General features: G+C 40.4%; 1 protein-coding gene across 1 annotated transcript in view; it reads right to left on the reverse strand.

The window, feature by feature from the left end:
* Nucleotides 1-1,990: 1,990 nt before the first annotated feature.
* The window catches only part of LGR4 (leucine rich repeat containing G protein-coupled receptor 4), a 58,160-nt gene continuing 42,110 nt past the window's right edge, over nt 1,991-18,040 (reverse strand). Inside the window, exons 5-18 of the mRNA XM_072338865.1 lie at nt 16,413-16,628; nt 15,872-15,943; nt 14,821-14,889; nt 14,147-14,218; nt 13,989-14,060; nt 13,243-13,311; nt 12,903-12,974; nt 12,251-12,316; nt 11,020-11,091; nt 10,111-10,182; nt 9,725-9,850; nt 8,577-8,698; nt 7,875-7,949; nt 1,991-4,973 (exon numbers count right to left, since the gene is read on the reverse strand). Coding sequence (XP_072194966.1) covers nt 3,697-4,973; nt 7,875-7,949; nt 8,577-8,698; nt 9,725-9,850; nt 10,111-10,182; nt 11,020-11,091; nt 12,251-12,316; nt 12,903-12,974; nt 13,243-13,311; nt 13,989-14,060; nt 14,147-14,218; nt 14,821-14,889; nt 15,872-15,943; nt 16,413-16,628 — 2,452 coding nt within the window. The 3' untranslated portion in view covers nt 1,991-3,696. The remainder of the gene's footprint in view (nt 4,974-7,874; nt 7,950-8,576; nt 8,699-9,724; nt 9,851-10,110; nt 10,183-11,019; nt 11,092-12,250; nt 12,317-12,902; nt 12,975-13,242; nt 13,312-13,988; nt 14,061-14,146; nt 14,219-14,820; nt 14,890-15,871; nt 15,944-16,412; nt 16,629-18,040) is intronic.

The following is an 18,040-nucleotide window of genomic DNA, read 5'->3' on the forward strand; positions in this document are numbered from 1 at the left end:
ATGAGCCTTTCTCTTTAAGGGAACATGCAAGAAAAATCCCAGCTTTACAATTCAACGGCATAATTCCTGCTCCACTCAACTGGCTGTATTTCACCTTCTACATAGTCAAAATGCATCCATTTTTGTACTGGTTGGAGATCACAGCACTACTACTGTTGAACAGCCTTCTCTTGTTGAGCTAATTTTTTACCTCAGTCTTCATTTAAAACTTCAGTTCTTAGCAGATTTATTCACTTACTCTGGGACTGACATTTGCAGAAGACACTGAACTAGTGAGCTCTGCATTCATTACTGGAAACCAATGATAAAACTCATGTTGTTATCCTCAAATTTGAACATTCTCCTTATAGTAAACACAGCCACGATCACCATTAACTGGTATTCTCAAATAAAACCTAAACAATGTATCTTTCACCTAGCGCAGTGCCACAAATCCAACAATATGGAATGCACCTGTTCATCCTCCAAGCACAAGAAGCAGTAAATGAAACACAGTAACTTACGATGCAATCCTGTTGCACCTTTCATTTGTGTCCTTACTGTCTGAATCATATTCAATTGCTAGCTTGAGAGCGAATATCTCAGATTCTACTGTACAGTATATGAAGGGCAATATTAAAAATCCCTAGCTACAAATAAACTTATTATACTAGCAATAAAAGATCAAAAGCATCTATGCAATTAAAAGTTATTAAATTGAGAACACGTATGAAATAAATGGTACATTGTGCTTTTAATTAAAAACATTACCCTGTAAATTAAAACCAAAGGCTTAAAAACTATAATCAAAGTTAAAAGTATCCTGAGCACAACTCTGAGATTTTCTGAGTAAGTTTGTGATTAAACTCCGAGATTCCTACTGTGATGGGAAAAGGGCAGAAGGGATCTAAACCCAACAGTTGTCAAATGGATACATTATTTATGTAATTTCAGATACAGGGATCTCACCAGAATACCTTCTTAGAGTGAGTTGACAGCCGTCCATAAACCACTTGATGGGGAGAAGGCGCGGAATATCTCTGCAACAACTTCTGGCATCTTTAGTTGTTCAATCTGCACCACTGCAGAAAGCTTCTTACTCTGAACATCATGAGGAGGAAGAAAAAGTGAATCCTCTCCTTGCTCAGAAGCTTTCATTTGTTTCAAGTCAACAGCAAATTCTCTTTGCCAGCTACACCTGGTGCTGGAGCTCAGTACAATGGTTGCTTAGGGTTGCTTTGAACACCCAGCAAAGATGTGTGACAAAGGAGGGATTAAAATGTAGTGGCTGGATTTCTTTGCATTTTCCTCAAGTGATTGTCCACAGGTGCTTACCAAGACAGGTAAGTTTTGCAGAACTGCTTCTTTTTAGTAGCCATGAAGGTGCATTCCTTCACCTCTACCAGCTGTTAAAACCTGAGCGTGTTGCAAGACACCGAACTGACTGCATTGAAAGACAACCGCTAGCACAACTACTCCAAAAACATTAATGCTGTGTAATGAAACACTGGAACTCCAAATGAAGAACACTTACCCATTTTAAAAGCATTTCAGTGAAGACTCGCTGTAAAACAGAAGACAACACATACCCATACTCAAGAGCATTGTGCAAAATTCAGTTGGCTTTTTGGAGCCCGATAGCTGGATTTACTTCCTACTGATTATAAAATGGCATCTGAAATTTGTTTCCATTTTCCAAAGCATTATTGTCACCTGTGAGGAGCCGACCAACAGAGGTAGCATGTAACAAACCACCTCTTCCAAAATCACGGTTTCAAACAATGGAAACACCACAAAGTCAGCATCTGTACTGTCTTCCAAGCCATATTAAAAGCTTTGCAAAAGGGTAAGTACTTCTCTGGAAGTTATAACCTTTTGCAGGCCAAGAGGCTGCATTGATCAGAATCAGTGAATCCACTGAATTCACGTTAATTCTGCTGGTTGTTGTCTACAGTTTCACGCCTGTGCAGCATTTTCAGCCTCAGCTTTGGAAAAACAGATAAATAACCATCGATGTTCACGTACCCTTTATTTGCTTTCAGTGTAACATTCCATGCTAACTGCTGATGTAATATTCATGAGTATAAATATAAGAACTAACAGCTCTGGATTGGTTTTCCTCTGTTTTTACACGTGAATATTTTGGCTTACAAAATTAACAGCATACAGTAAATAATCCTCCCGTATTTTGTACAAACTACATGATTTTGATATACAAGGATTCTGTTTTTATTACAGTGACAATATACAATCATGTCTATTTACAATGCAAAAAGTATATAAACCACATTTTAAACATTCTGCTACTGGCAGCCACTATTGTTTAGGAGGTAGCTTTAATTAACAAAATGAAGTGAAGCCACATTTCCCATCATGTGTTCTATCAAATAATTTACAATACGAAGATAAAAATTCATTGTATGAACAGTATATACAGGTTAATTCTCAAAACTGCAATCTAGCTTTAAATCTTAAGAATGTTTCCAGAGTGACTGGGGTGGCAGTGAATTCGCTCTTGATTTATCATATTGTTCAAACAACATCATTACTTAAATGTGCATTCGTAATTTCAGATCGATCAGACATAGAGATCTCAAACTAAATGTAGATACATTGGGATCACTTAAATCACTTGGATCTCAGGACATAAATGCTTTAAAAATCACGCACCGACTTAGGTGAAAATCAGCAACTTTGCAAAGTGTACTTCACACTCACTAAAAAAAAACCCAAAACTGGCAAAAATGTTGTGAAAATTCCCCTTTCTGTTTCCTCCCCGTTTGCTAAAATCTAAAACTGCTCACAGACATCATTGGTAAGCACCAGCATTCAACAGGCTGCAGAGAATTAGCCGGTCTTTTTCTACCCACCTACAAGCTGCGTATGTAGGCAGCACTTCCAACACAGCGCCCGATGCACCCAAGTTCCTACCAACAGCGTGACCCTATTGCATAATACTGGAGATGGCTGTGGTTCACCTGAAGCAACACATCGTCGCTGAAAAACATCCTTAGCCCTATTATTCCTGACAGCTGTTAAGATTCTTATTGCATCGGCTGCAGATATTGTGGCTTACAAGTGTTGTTATTACAACAATCTTTTTTTAAAAAGAAAACTTCTGAACATTGGCTTGAAATACAAAACAAAAATGGCATTCCCATATTGCTCTCACAGTTACGCGTGGGAGAACATATCCCTTTTTTGGCCCTGCAGTAAAATTCATCCTGAGATTCGATGCTGAATACACTGTACAAAGCTAGCGAGAGAGTTGTTGCTTAATGATAGAAAAGTCACATTTAAAAATAATTTCTTTAACATTAACGGCTGTCCTTTATATTGTGCTTTGGCAGGAAAAAAATATCATCAGAACTTACCTCACCACCAGCAGAAGTAAAACACAACTGGAGTACAACATGGAAACAAACCCTCAGCATGTAAAAACGGTATAAAAGGAACCGCTATTGCTTGGACAGAGTAAAAAAATTTGGTTTACAGGTAACAAATTTGGTTGACCAATTATTTACAGTCAGGGCAATTTATTGATTTCTTTCATCCTTTTTAAAATGTATGGCTCAAGAAATGACTGCCCACTTCCCTTCTTTTAGAAATGACACTAAACGACGATTACAAAAGTGCTTCCTGCTCAGAAAGGCTGAAAGAGGCAACAGTCTGTGAAGCGTGGTACCTCCTGGTTAGGAGAGCCGGCAGCCAAGCCTCTCAGTCTTTAATTCTTGGTATGTTGTAGGCGTAGCGAACCAGAGGGAAGCCTCGGCTTTGGTAGAAGCAGGCTCGGCCACAGGCCTGCACTTGGTCTGAGCTGTCCGACACGAAGGAGTCGTCTTCGTCTGCGTAGTCGGAGTGGGCCGACTGGGTGCCGCAGTCCGACCAGTAGCCATCCGGCCTTTGGCAAGGCACCACCGCCAGCGTGGGGCAGCTGTGGGATTTGATCAAGTGTTTGCATGGCACGGGCTTGGACAGGAGGAGAGATTCGCAGCACTCGCACACGGCAACGTTACCCTGCAGGTGTGTGTACATGCCACAGTCATAGTAAAAGTCCTGCGTTGCACATCCCCCTTGAGCGCTGATGGAGATGGCTACCGCTCTGTTCTTCCTGGTCACCCGGCGCCTGAGCAACTTCCAGTCCTCCTTGAACTTTGGGTTGAAGAAGACGTACAGGACCGGGTTCAGGCATGCGGGTAATGGAAAAAATATCAAGGTGACAGACTTCATGATCTCAGGGCTGATAGAAATCGCGGTGATCAACGGTGCGAACGAGAAAAACGCAACAGGGCAGAAAAAGATGCAGTTTGTGAAGATTAACCAAGCGACATGCTTAATCATGCTGGACTGCGAGTTTTCTGAGAGGTCCTCTTTCTCCAAGTTGCAATAAAGTTTAGTGTAGATAATAGCCATCAGCAAAAATGCCAATGAGTTCAGAAGCACCAAAGTTACTGTGAAGCCCAGGGAAGGCGTCTCTCCAGTGGGGAAGGGCAAGCAAAGGGGTGATGCCGAATACTCCGCTTTATGGAACAGTGGTAAGCATCCTGCTACCACAGCACACAGGAAAGCAAGAACCGCTGCGATTTGAAATTGCTTTTGGCGATTGCTTTTGCCCTTTTTGATGATTTCCTTTGCAGAGAAGCTCCGTTCAACAGCCGCCAACATCAGGAAAAAAATGGCACTTTCTGATGAAAATACTGCAAGAAAGCCAGTGACTCTGCAGCCGCTTCCCGTCTCCCACCATATGCCAAATTCAGCAAATCTTCCCCAAGAGACGGCATCCAAGAAAGTTAAAATGCCAGTATAGACTCCCATAAATAAGTTAGAGACTGAAATCAAACCTATGAACAGTTTGGAAGATGGCAATGGAGCACAAGATGCAAATACTGTTAACATGACAAGCAGGTTGAAGAACAAAGCGACCAAAAAAATGAACCAGACAGTAAGTCGAATCATCCAGCTTCCCAGTAAATATTCACAAGGCTTAAAAGCACCTACAAGAAGAAAAAAAGCGAAAGGACAACCAATTTAGGGGGGGAAAAAAAAATCCTGTGCCTTAATAAGCAAGATCTTCAAGTGTTTTACAAGAGCACTACTCATTCATTAATTACGATGAATAGAGTACCCAGTTGAACTGCTAAATAGGTCAGCTGAAAGTAAGCTGTTCTGCTGAAGCTATTTACTAATTAATTATGCCTGAAATAGTAATTACTGCGATGAATGGTCACTTGGGAATACTTTAAATAAACAAACTTGGTAAACACAATTAATTACTGTTTAGCTCCTCAAAATAGCTTTTATTAGTGTCACCTACATATTTCATTATGGTTTGTGTGTTTGGTTTTTTTTCCGAGCTTTTGTACTTTATAAAAAAAGTTGACAACTCTACGAAATCAAAAGTTCAAAACCAACCTATAAGGGGTAAGGATTTCTTCTTTTTTTTTTTTTTTAAATTAGGATGCTCTCTGAAAACACGCTTTACAAACGTGCCTTCTGGAGTTGCTTCTGGTCATGAGGAAATATGTGTAAAAGAACTGACAAATTCAATTTATCAGCTTTAATGGGGACACCATGAGTCCTCTCCCCAGCTCTGTCTTCCAGGAAGGCTTTGTGAGCTTGGAAAGCCACATATGAAGAATGGGATTTTCTTCTTCTTTTGCCACTGAGGTGAAGAACTAAGTGGTAAAAGAAGAAAAGTTTAAATAATAATGTCTAACAAACAAAATAGTATGAGGAAAGACCAGCAAAAAAGGTCACCTTTTCTGCTTACCCTTCTAATCCTTCTAATTGCTATTTATTCCATAGGGAAATCCCACTGATTTTATGTAACAATTAGAAGAATTTAACCTCTCCTTTATCCCCTTCAGGCTCTGCTAATTGTCCTAAACACAATACCAAGGGATCCCTCTGTGCAGTCAGGCTCTCTGTGAGCTGAAGGCAATGCAACAAGCCACCAATCCTCACTGCAAACAGGGCTTGTAGAACAGCTCCTGAGCTGTGCATCCAGAGCCCCAGATCTCAGCTCCCACCCTCCTTTCAGGAGAGTGAAAGGCAAACAAAACCCAGTCCTAATGCTGGCGGCAGAGAAGGCAGAGAAAGCTTCAGTGTCAGCACAAACATCTCCCAAGGCCTCAAGCAACCTGCAGAAATAACTGAGGTGACAAGATGAGAAAGAATCTTCTTGTTTGTTTGAATGAGCAAGCTTAGTTTCTGGGTAAGAAATAATACTGCTAATTGGATTATCAGACCAGCAGAACAAGCAGTAAATCCCTCTCCCTTTCCTCCCCTTCTTTCTGCAGGTATTCCTCAAGGAATCTAAATTGAGTATACTTAAAAATAAAAACAACTTCCTGCTTAAGACATTTTAAAATGCGAGTTGTGCTTCCAAAATCAATTTGAAGTCTGTTCTCTAATTGGTGCAAGGAACAAGAACGTTCCAGACCCACCGGGAAAATTCGTCCCAGGGAGAATGACTTTCGCTGCTTGAGTTCAGCGATCCATTTCTGCCATTAGGCAAAGTGGAAAGTGGATCTACGGGATGAGCAATGACTCAGAATTTAGGTGGTGGGTGGAGTGTCCTACTTATGACCAGACAACAGCACAGCAGGGAAAATAAGTTGTTAGCATGGGAGGGACTGGCGAAAAACAAGGCAAATTGTGAACTTGTAAAACAAGCTCTTTGCTCCTTGTGGAGCTACAGCATCTCAGCTATGGGCAAAAAGAGAGCCAAAGGCTTTAAAGATTTAACCTGTGTAACATATCATCTGAACTCTCATTCTGTAAACAGGAGCTCAAAGTACACAAGCAGCAACTGGTCAAATCAGTTCTCATAAAGCATACAGTGCATTAGTAGTGTATTTGACTTTCTGACCACATTATTATTGTTCTTTTTTACTGTAATTTAGAAATCTTTGTAGTATTCTGTACACTAAAGCTAGAGCTATCTCAAAGGATGAAGAGCTAGAATGCAAGTTTTCTAAGTGGATGTAAAATCCCAGTCTAGGAAAAAAAAAGAATAAAACTTGGAAAACTTCTTTTGGTCCAAAATCAGCTTCACTGGAAGCTTCATTTCTCCCCTGATCTATGTACTCCTATCCATGCAAACAGGAGGACTCAAGATGTGTAAAAGCTTCTCTCAGCAGCCCATGACAAGGGTGAGGAAGTAGGAGGCACCACAGACAGCACTTTAGGAGCTGAGCGGAACCGTGTGTGGAAACGCATAGCAGAAGGAAGATAAGCAGAAGGGCAGCAATGAAACTGCCTGGAAACATTTGTCTACAAGATCAAAGACTTTCAGCACTCCTGAGCCATTCAAGCCCAAACTGGAGTTCTGGTATGCCAATAAGGGTATTCATTGTACCAATATCCACAGCAGTTTAAGATGCTACTCCAGCTACTTGCAACAGCCCTCTGCTGTCAGTTAATGCAGCCATAGAAGGGACAGGAGAACACAGCCAGGCATAGTTTAAACCCCAATGACAAGAGTTCAAGCTTTTAAAAGCACAGGCTGACTTCTTGCTGAAACAGATGAGCATTCATACCATCTGCTTTACAGATACTTCACTGGCAAGAGTAACACAGAATTAGGGGGCAGTGCATTAAACACAGCAAGCTCCAAACGTAACAGCACAGTCTGGTATGTTCTGCTATGAAAACTAACTTCAGTTTTTTGGTAACGTAGTTCTCCCATACAGTGCCATGTCTAAAGCTGAGCCAGATCTCTGTGACTGCACATCCAAAACAACATTAGCATCAAATTAAGTTTCCTAAGTGCTGCAAACTTAACCTTCTCTATATGGATTGAATGAGGAACGAAGCACATTTCTGCAGACAGCTGTGTGCATAACACCATGCATGAAGTTCAGTATGTAGCAAAAGCACTTCATTAGATTTACCTGTTGCTGGTGTACAGTGAATAATAGTCTGACCCAGTTCCACATTTTCCTCGTTTCTTAGACCATCTGCATCAGCTGTATCCAAGTAAAATGAAAAACAGATCAGTTGAAGAAAGAAAAAAAAATGAAATCTAATGAAGCTGCCTAGGACAGAAACACAGCTTTGAAAGATCAAAGACCTAACGCTTCTCCAGCTTTCAAGCCTATAACAAGTGGAGCAGTTCTGGTTAGTCCCATAAAGTTGAATACTCAGTGCAGAAATTGCTGCAGCAGTTTAAGTTACTGCTGCCTGTTGTAGCTGCTCACAGTGCTTTGTAATAAAGAAACAACATCTTTCATCACCAGGGACAAGACCTACTGGCCTCGAACTAGACAGTGCAAGGACAAGCTTTCAGAACATGAGGGCTGAAATACTGAAATCATGAGAACATTTCTGCTCTGGCACAAAATGACAGAAACAATCCTGGAAGTTTAATATGGTTGTAAGCAAAAGAAAAAAAAAAAAACCCAAAACCAAACAAATGGGCACATCACGCTTCACAAACCCACTTCACAAGTAAAAGAAGGAAGAATGCGGCACCTATCTATCCGCAAGCAATTGCTCAGCACTTTCTGAGCCAGCTTTTCCATGTTTGCTTATTCAAAGACAACACACACTTTTACTTGGTCTGGCGTGTTCCTCATTAGGATAAGTGCACTTACCCTTTTCACGATCCCCCTGGGCATCTTGATCTTGGTGACTAGAATCTTCAGCATTCGAGTTTAAGTAAGAATCACAGCCCCAAAATGCACAGCACTGGTAAGCATATGGTACAGATAGAGACCTGAAATACAGGCCAAACAATGAAGACTGTTACTTGACGCTACTTTAAGGTTTATCACCTATTAAAAATATTAAGGGCACGCTTAGTGCTAAAAATACGTTTTTTGTCACAGTCATTAAGAACAGAAATTACAGCTGGATCAGCTGCAACCATTCCTGAGGATTTTCTTCCACAAGATAAAGGACCGGTGATGCATGCAAGTCTCACCAGCAACAAGGAGTACTAACACAATTCTACGGTGTTTTTCTCTCTTCAATTCTTTTCCTCCTCATAAAAAACAAACTCTGACCGCTGTTTGTGGTGTTGCCATACAAATTAGAAGAGCAAATTAATCAAAAACAGAGGAGCACACAAACAAAAAGCTAATCTGCCATTTCCAAGGGATTGCTGAGGCTTAATTCTAAGGGTGACACGGAAACCTCCGCTAGCCTTACACAAATTAGCAGCACCTTCATCACCACTTTTTTCCATTGGGCAGTAGAGGAAACAATTTTTAACTGCTTCTTGAGGAGGGAAATATCAATGTGTAGAAAGATCTTTCAAAATGGAAATCAGCTCACCGCCTCATGATCCACCCACCCCCCCTATTGAAATTACTAACAGGTTTCCCTTTGAATGATTACTGTTACTCTTATCATTCACCTCCAAGAATAAACAGCGTATGCATCAAGTGTGGTGATTATAGAATCAGGCACCTGCAAGTCTGTTCCCATTTTCCACACACTGAAAGACAGATGTGCTCAGCTCAGTAACAAATGGAATCTATCCAAACCACTGCTGTAAAGTCAGATGATTATATCTGCCTGAAAAGTGGCGAAGAAAAATATAGCAGGTTCCAGGAAAATAGTCTGCAAGTGGCATTTCTCTCAGAACAGTTGGGATGTCAACACTGAGGCACTACAGGACTTGTTGAAGGGCCTGATCATTTGTCATATTATCTAAGTTGGCTTCGTTTATTGTCAAATTGCTTGCTACTAAGTAAGTGAGGAAGCAAGTGAGGTATTGTAGTGCTATTAACCAACATACCGAAGCTTTGCAAAGTTCTTCGCTGCCAAAGCTTCTTTCAGCTCAGAATTTCCTGCAAGCTTAAGTTGGTTCAATCCACTTAATCCTTCTGTTGGAACTGAGGTGAGTTCATTGAAACTCAGGTCTCTGCAATGTGAATATAAAGACAGTGTTACAACAATGTAAGATTGAAGTCTTTAGGGTCTCACATCAAAGCTGTGGTCTGGAAAATGACTCTCAGTGTTGCAGGCACTTTAGAGTATGCCTTGTTCTGTATGAGTATGCCCTGCATAGATTCATGATCCATGGAGATGAAATGTTATGATGGACACATGCCAGTTTTAAGCTAAAAGCATTTACTATCTCAGCAACTTAATGACAGAGAGAGGAGGTTACTGCCTACTTACAGATTAACAATAGCTCCAATGGTGGTGAAAGCTTCCTTGTGGATCTTACGGATTTGATTTCTACTGAGGTCACTGCAATGAAAGCCAAGTATGATTATTTTAGCAGTTTCATCTAACCTTTGCAACAAGCACTGTTCAGAGAAAAAGTACATCCATCATACATAATGGCACATCCATTATACCTCTGGTAGAAAAGCCAAACAACCCTCCCATTTCCCTTCTCTCCCCCAGCCGGACAGGTGCAGCAGCAGCTGAACCTCTAGGACAGGCAGCCAGCACCAGCTTGACCCCATTCCCAAGATAGTAACTGCATCCCACTAGAACTCCCTTTTCTCCTTCTTTCCTCAGCCCTGCAGCTCAGTAGGCACTCCCAAGGCAGAGGCAGGCTCTGGCGTCACCCATTCCCAGGCTGAAGTTGCCAGGAAGATGACTTTGGTGACAAGCACACCTGCAGCAGGGCAAGGCAGAAAGGGTGGGGGAAAAGAACAAAGAGAAGGGCCTTGTTGGATTTCAAAATCCAGATACAGCTCCTGCTGGATGGCTATGATTTCTATTAAGATACTCCTTTCAAAACCCCTGTCAACTTCTCATTTTTGTTTCCCCTGATAACTTCACTGTTTCTATGTAATCTTCATACAGCTAGACACGTGGAATAATTTTGATGACTGGTCTGCTCCTCTCAAGGAAAACAGAATGCTCCAATAAATAGCATATAATGCAGAACAGCAGACTACCAAAAGAATTCTCTTTAGATACATATACATGTGGATGTCTTCAAAAGCAAAATGGAGTGTAAAGTTGGCAGCTGCCAGTACAGTACAAGATTCGCAACACCAAACCCAACATCAGTTTACACTGGAGTCAAAGAGATTATTTTGTTTTATTCAGTATGTGTCCATGCACACTTACAGTATGCGAAGGGAGGACAGTCCTTGAAAGGTATCATCTGTGATTTCATGGATTTGATTATGCTGTAAGGAACTGTGAAGAAACAAAACTTAATTGGCAAACAGGCTAACTTCAAACCAAGGGACAGCTTGTTGGCTGCTAAGAAGAAAAAGTAGCCTTCCCAAAGGCAAGGTGTTTTTTAAGTTTCCCCTATACAAAGTACATTTCATGTTAGCCACAATAGCATAAATAGGACGCTCATTTGTGGCACCTTTACTTCATCTCACAGATCTTATAACTTAAAGGAGAGTACTGGGTATGAATGGAATTACTTCCCAAAGAAAAGTAGCACTTGACAAACTATCAAGAGCCACTGAGGATTTAACACAAATCTACTCAACTCTTCAAGGAATCTTTAGGACACTTTAACCCTGGGTGCACTTTCAATTCTCAATATAGAGATTTATGGAAGGAAAATGCTGAGAATTGCTTCAAGAACCAATGGGCAAATTATACTTCCAGTTCATTTGTCCTCGATGTCCCTTTCTGACAAACTCCATTAGTCTCCCTTGTGTATACAGCAACAACATGTTCTAACAATGGTTACATCAGTGGTGCCTTTGTTGGAGAGTAACTGGCTTTCCGCACACACCATGAGCTCTGAAGATGCTTTGCCAGATGTTTTACAGCAAAAACCAGGTACAGTGAGCCCAAGGATGTCAGAGTATAGTAGGAAAGACCTGTGAGAAGCCTATCATTCCCAATCTCATTAAGTGTTAAGAAAGTCGAGAGCAAGGGAGGTTTAAGGAGAAGCAGGAACACTGGTAGATGAACAAAATGCATAGGGTCTACAAATAAAGCTTAAGCAGCTTTATACCAATGAAATAAGAGAGAACAAAGCCAAGTTTTGAGAAAGAAAATGCACCTTACAGGAAGTATTTTACCTAAGCACAGGCTGTTGGTTGAAGGTAACTGAAGTATGGAAGAAACACAAGGCAGGGAGGAAAGCACCTAAGCGCTCATTACATTTGTGCATGTAGCAATACTTCTACAAAATTCAAGGTTCATGTGTCCTTCATTCTTTTTTGCGCTACAGGAACAATTAAACCTGAGCTGCTCGAACTGACACAACCACATGGCTTTAGTCTTAGAAGCATACTTATCATCCAAAGCGAAGCAAAAACATTTCTGGAGATCGGGACACAGTGTACTAAAGAGGTAATAAAGATAACCACTGTGTATTTCTACTCACATTTCTTCCAAGGAGTGGCAGCCTGTAAAACTTGGGAGGTCCTTTATATTGTTATAAGACAAGTCCCTTCAAAACAGGAAATGGAAAGAGGATGCTTAGTTTAACTCTGTTCTACCTGGAACATCTCATCACTGCATACACACATAGCAGAAAATCATACCATGCAAGCTCCTGAATTCTGAGAGCTGTCATATAAAATCATGCTTAGATTTGAGTGGCCAGAGGGTATGCAATGCAGAAATTTAGTGCAAATTTTGATGTAGGGTGCTGCTACCTCTGCAGCAAGAAAAGGAGAATAGAAACTTGCAAGCAACATTTAAATACCTATGCAAAAGATAGAGGATGACAATGTGGTACCTATCTCAATTCATCTTCTATAAAACAAAAGGTATTTTTCTTGTCTGTTTTTCAGGAATTGGTTTTGCTCCAAATGTTCTTGTGTATCCTTTATAAACACGGCTTTGCCTGCTCCCAAATGGTTTCATTTTCTGGTTTGATCTTTTGCATTTATTTTAAACATATTCTTAGTAATTTTTTAGTCTTGCCTTTATAAGACTACCAGAACTATACTCTTCCTTTAAATTAGCGCTACATTCTCTACATCAAAACATTTTCATCCAAATGGAAATAGGAGCAAAATGCGTGCACTTACAAAGTTCGTAGCATCTTCTGCTCTTGGCATAAGTTAACAGGAATGCTGTTTATCTTGGTCCCCGTTAGAGTTCTATGGAAAAAAAATATATCAAAGCACCATATATCAGTATCTACATTGTCGATAGTGTAACATAAGCCTATCTAGGAGCAGAGGTAGGATGGTGTTTTTAGCTATCAGGTGTTGGATTAAGGCATTCAGGCATTTATTGACAAGAATAGGACATGTACCTAAGTTGCTCTTTAGATCCCCCTAAATCGCATCCCAATCATTTCAAATCAGGCAAAATAACAACAATTAAGAAAGGAGTGTGTTTTTTTCCCCTGCAGAAGATACTTACAAACTCTCCAGGTTTATGGTTCCTGTCAAATTAGGAAACCACTGTACCATGCTGGCACCCCGAATGACCCTAAAAAAGTCGCCACAAAAATTAGCTGTCAACTACCATGCAAATGAATTATGACAAGAAGTCCTGCTTTCAGGTAGATATTTTCACTAAGGAGGCATTCTAACACTATTACTGCTCAATTTTATACATTGAGCTATTCTTCTAAGTGCTTCTTATACTAATAATCTGCTAACTAAATTTTTCCTCTTAGAAAAGACTGGAACTCATTGAATTGGAAAGCATTACATGAAAACACCTACGAGAAGGGCATAAACTCTAAGGCAGTTTGTAGTTTCAAAGGTTGGCATCATACTCTGTTTTGTTACTTGTCACCCCCAGACCTGACATCATTTGAAAGCATGCGTGCGCTAACCTGCAAAACATTCTCACAATGTACACCTCTGTTCAAAACCATACTGGAGTTTATTGAAGTAAGAACCTGAGCATTTGGCCTGAGGTTATGTCTTACGCAAGGTAATGAAGATTAAAAAAAAAAAAGAAGTTGTAAAACATATTTACCAGAGCTTCTTATGAAACTGCACGTTCCTAACAACAACAACAACGTTTGTTACCCGTTAACTACTAAGAGAGTTGTACAGGAAGAGCTAGAAGCAGCCAGGATATTCTGCTAATTTCATTCTTTAGCCATAGCATTTCATGTCTGTGTATTGGACTAGTCAAGTTGAGATGATACTTACAGGGAATGCAGATCTGACAGATTCTGAAACGCTGAGTTCCCCACAAAAGACAAAGGATTATCATACAAATGTCTGGGAAATGAAAAGCATGTTTCAATCACTGCTCTTACAGTCATTGTCTGCTACAGACTACGAATAGATGCATGAAAATTACTTACATCGTTCTTAGAAGGGGGTTTCCTGCAAATGCACCATCGGGAATTATGGAAATATAGTTACTGTGAAATGCCCTAAAGATAGTAGGAAAGAAAACCCACGTTTAGAAACATATTGCCAGCAGATTCAACCTCCAGTCATTTTCTTCTGGGTAGATACACTACACCTATGCAATTCCCAGCCCTGCAGAATTCAGATTGTACTTAAATACGGCTATGTAAAACTGTGGCAATACGTCTGAAGGCAGAATCTTTGTCTATGGCTCTCAGCTGAACCGAAAGCGTTTCACTAGAAAGAAGTTATTCTGTCCAAAACGTGATCTTATGCTTTCTCTTGTTTGCTTCTCTGTTGAAGGAGGGGACAAGGAAGACACACGATCAGTGAATACATAATTCTGCTACTGGAGGCCAAAACCGGCTCTTGATTAACATCTATGCTAATGGTACTCCTGAATAAATTCCTTGGTTGTATAACTCCAAAATCATTTTCAGCAGGCTCCCTTCTGTAGTTGTTGATTATATTTGCCTTTAATTATAGCATCGCTTAGCATAACTTCATCTGATCGAGGTTGCTGTATAATCAGATGAGCGTTCTTAAATCTGGGAGTTTCTTTTCCCTTTTTATTTATGGGAAGAAGAGAGAAAACGGGTGAAAAGGAGTAACGGGCAATACTCACAACTCTTTTAGATTTGGGAGTGCTTTTATGGCTTCGGGGAATTCCACCATGTTATTATAATTTAAATCCCTGGAGGAAACAAAGCAGGAAAGTTAAAATATTTAATCATGGTTATGAACTGTTTAAATCATTTTTATTTAAGACAACTCCATGCAAGTAAAAAGTTCTCCAAGCATCTTTAACCACATTGCAGAATAACTTCATTTATGACTTAGTTTCAGTCTTCTCACCTATTACATGCCTTCAAACCAGCTACTTAACTCAGTAAGTTACTTGAGATGGTCCAGAAGGATTATTCACGCTAAGTCAAGTTGTTCGCAGCAAAGCACAGTACTTTTCACAGGTTTTCCTTCAGATTAACTTGCAAAAATAATGAACTGTGTTCATTAGAACTCAGAACATAATAACTAAGTAAGCCGTTGGGCAATAGCAGATCTCTTGCAACAAAATCAATTCTAAGTATTAAAGAGAAGCAGAAGCGAATGCCATCACACTGGAACAGTGCACGCCAGTGATTCATTCAGGATCTGCCAGGACATTTGCAAGACAGTTTCCAGCGGTGCCCATGCACCAGTAAGAAAGGAGCAGAAGAAAGACAGCCCGCTGAGGAACTTCCTCTTGACTCACAATGGATCTGACAGTGTATTTTAAATAAGTTTAATCCCACAGCAAATGCGAGAAACAAATATTTGTCCCTTATCACATACAGGGCCTCTCAAACACTTCTGATATATACGCCTGAGTCAGTGGAGTGCTGTGCAAAGTTACACCAGCTAGATCAGTACTAAGAACATTAAGAGCCACGCCATCCAGTGTGACTTTTCACCCAGGCTAATATTTACCTGCTTCTCAACAGAGCTAATTACTTTTGGTGGAGCACTGCACTGATATTAGCCTTCACTTCCGAAACCTGAGTTGAACACAAGTGTGGGAGTTATGTGTTGTGCTGCACACATGCCTTATTTGCAAAATCTTCATTGCAACAGTAAAGTAACCTTGAGTAGACTGTGAATCACACTGAACAAAGAACTACTTTAAGAAGCATACTTACAAGGTTTCAAGGTTGTCCAAACCATCAAAACAGTGCTTTCCTATTGTCTTTATTTTGTTGTTGTGAAGATGTCTAACAAAGAAGAAAGCAAAAATGAAAACAAGTGAATGACTTCATACAAGTGAATAACTTCATATAAGTTAATGAATCAGCAGATAATTCTGTGAAATCTGTTTAATGGGTTAAAAAAAACATTACATGGGATGGATTATGCAGAATGTCTTTCACTTCAAGACATATTTCACTCCTGTATGGGAACAGAACGGGCTGCCTACTGGCAAGACAACCTCCTTTAGACCTTTAGACCTTTACTCGCTATCCAGAAGTGTGATAAAATATGATTTAAATGTCTAAATAAAAATAATTTTAATATTCATCTCTAGAAACATCTAAGACTAGAGTGAAATACAGTCTGCGGCAGGTAGTATTTTCTTTTAATATCTTTGGAACTGTTTTCTGACAGCCACTTGTTTGAAATGCTCATCTAACTCTAAGTGGGGAGAATCTGAGTGATCCATCCTGCAAAGTCACAAATACTCACAGAACAACAAGACTTGAAAGGTTTGTGAACGCGTAGTCAGGAATGTGTGTTATTTTGTTCAGGGCCAGCGTCAACGCCTGCAGGGAGGGGAGGTTGCTCAGGGGATGGATGGGAACTTCTGTCAAACTGTTGTCATCCAACCATAGGTGACGCAACTGCACCAGCCCCTCAAAGCTGTCTTTGGGAACAGCTGTGATGTGGTTCGCATCCAAACGCCTAGATGAAAACAGAGAGAATTGGCACAGTCAAGCCATGAAGTACAAGTAAATAAAAGAGTAGTTATTACTTGTAAACGTTTTTGTTACCTTGAACATTATTATAGTGAAATTATTTAATACCAACAAGTTTGAGTGCTTACTGAAGTGACACATGAGTACTCTTCCGAGACACATGAAAAGCCTGTAACTGAAAGCCCCGTAACTATTTCTTCTCCATTTAAAACTTTTTAACCAATTTTTACAGTTGGCTTAACCAAGTGAACTGGACACAAGAGAAACCTTCCCACCAGCCCTCCTGCTCCCATAAGAACAAGCATTTAAAATGGCAACTCGATATTGTATCAGAAACTACAGAGGCAGTTTGAACCAACTATCCCTATAGCTATCGTGTCAATAGCATCATATACTGCTATGTATTGGTCTGGGTACTTCTGTACACCTTAAGCAACTACCTTAGAAAATAGGATTACTAAAAGCAGAGTCTGAACAAAGTCAGAGTTAAAAAAAATCACATTGCCATATAAAACACTGTATGCTGTCGGTTAAATATGAGACCTTTCTATCACGCTCTACAAGAAATGGAAAACAGAACCCTAGCACTGGTCAGTGTTGCGTAGTATTGGATTTGCCATTGGATTTTTCCCCAAATTCACTCTGATCTCAAATATTAGCAGTAGCAATGACTTTCCAGTCTTTTTTATCCAAAGAACTGCAAACCATACAAGACAATTCTGCTACAATACCGGCTCACCTCTGCTACTGGGTTTCACAGCTTCTCTATATTTCAAACATCCAAAGAAAAAATAATTCCACACCTGGAAACCATGGAGGTGAAATGTGTATCCTTAGCTAAGGCCCAGACGTGATATCCCAGTGACATGAGGTGCTTGTTTTACTTGTGGTGTCCTGCTTAGAGCCCCCATCCAAAGGAATGGACAGATGCAATGCCTGGCTTATAGATATAACCTTTATGGTTCTATGAATATGGTTTTTTTTTCATCTTTCTACAGCAGCAGCACCAGGACTTGGGGAGCATCACTGGCAATCACAGCTGTCAGGAGGTTCAGGTTTGCCAGCACTGCGCTGCATAGTCAGATGTGCCAGGAACACAAACAGAAAAACAACCAGAATGAAGGCTTCAGCCCGTATATATGCAGGCAGAAGCCTGATAAATGGGCAGCTGCGAGGGATGGCACAAGAAGAAGCAAAAAGCATTACTGAAGGGCTGTTCTTTATCAAGGGAGGGCACGGAAGGTGAGGGACAGCCCACAAGGTGACAAAAAAGAGAAAGTGGTAGCAGAGCTGAGTCTGTAGGGCTGAGAGCAACACGCTGTGTTTGCCTGTCCTCTGCCCTAGATGCTGCACTCTCTGGATCAGCACCACTCTGAAAGATGGAGGATTCACAGCCAG

Source organism: Excalfactoria chinensis, chromosome 5 (genome assembly GCF_039878825.1).
Source record: "Excalfactoria chinensis isolate bCotChi1 chromosome 5, bCotChi1.hap2, whole genome shotgun sequence".
Taxonomy (NCBI): Eukaryota; Metazoa; Chordata; class Aves; order Galliformes; family Phasianidae; genus Excalfactoria; species Excalfactoria chinensis.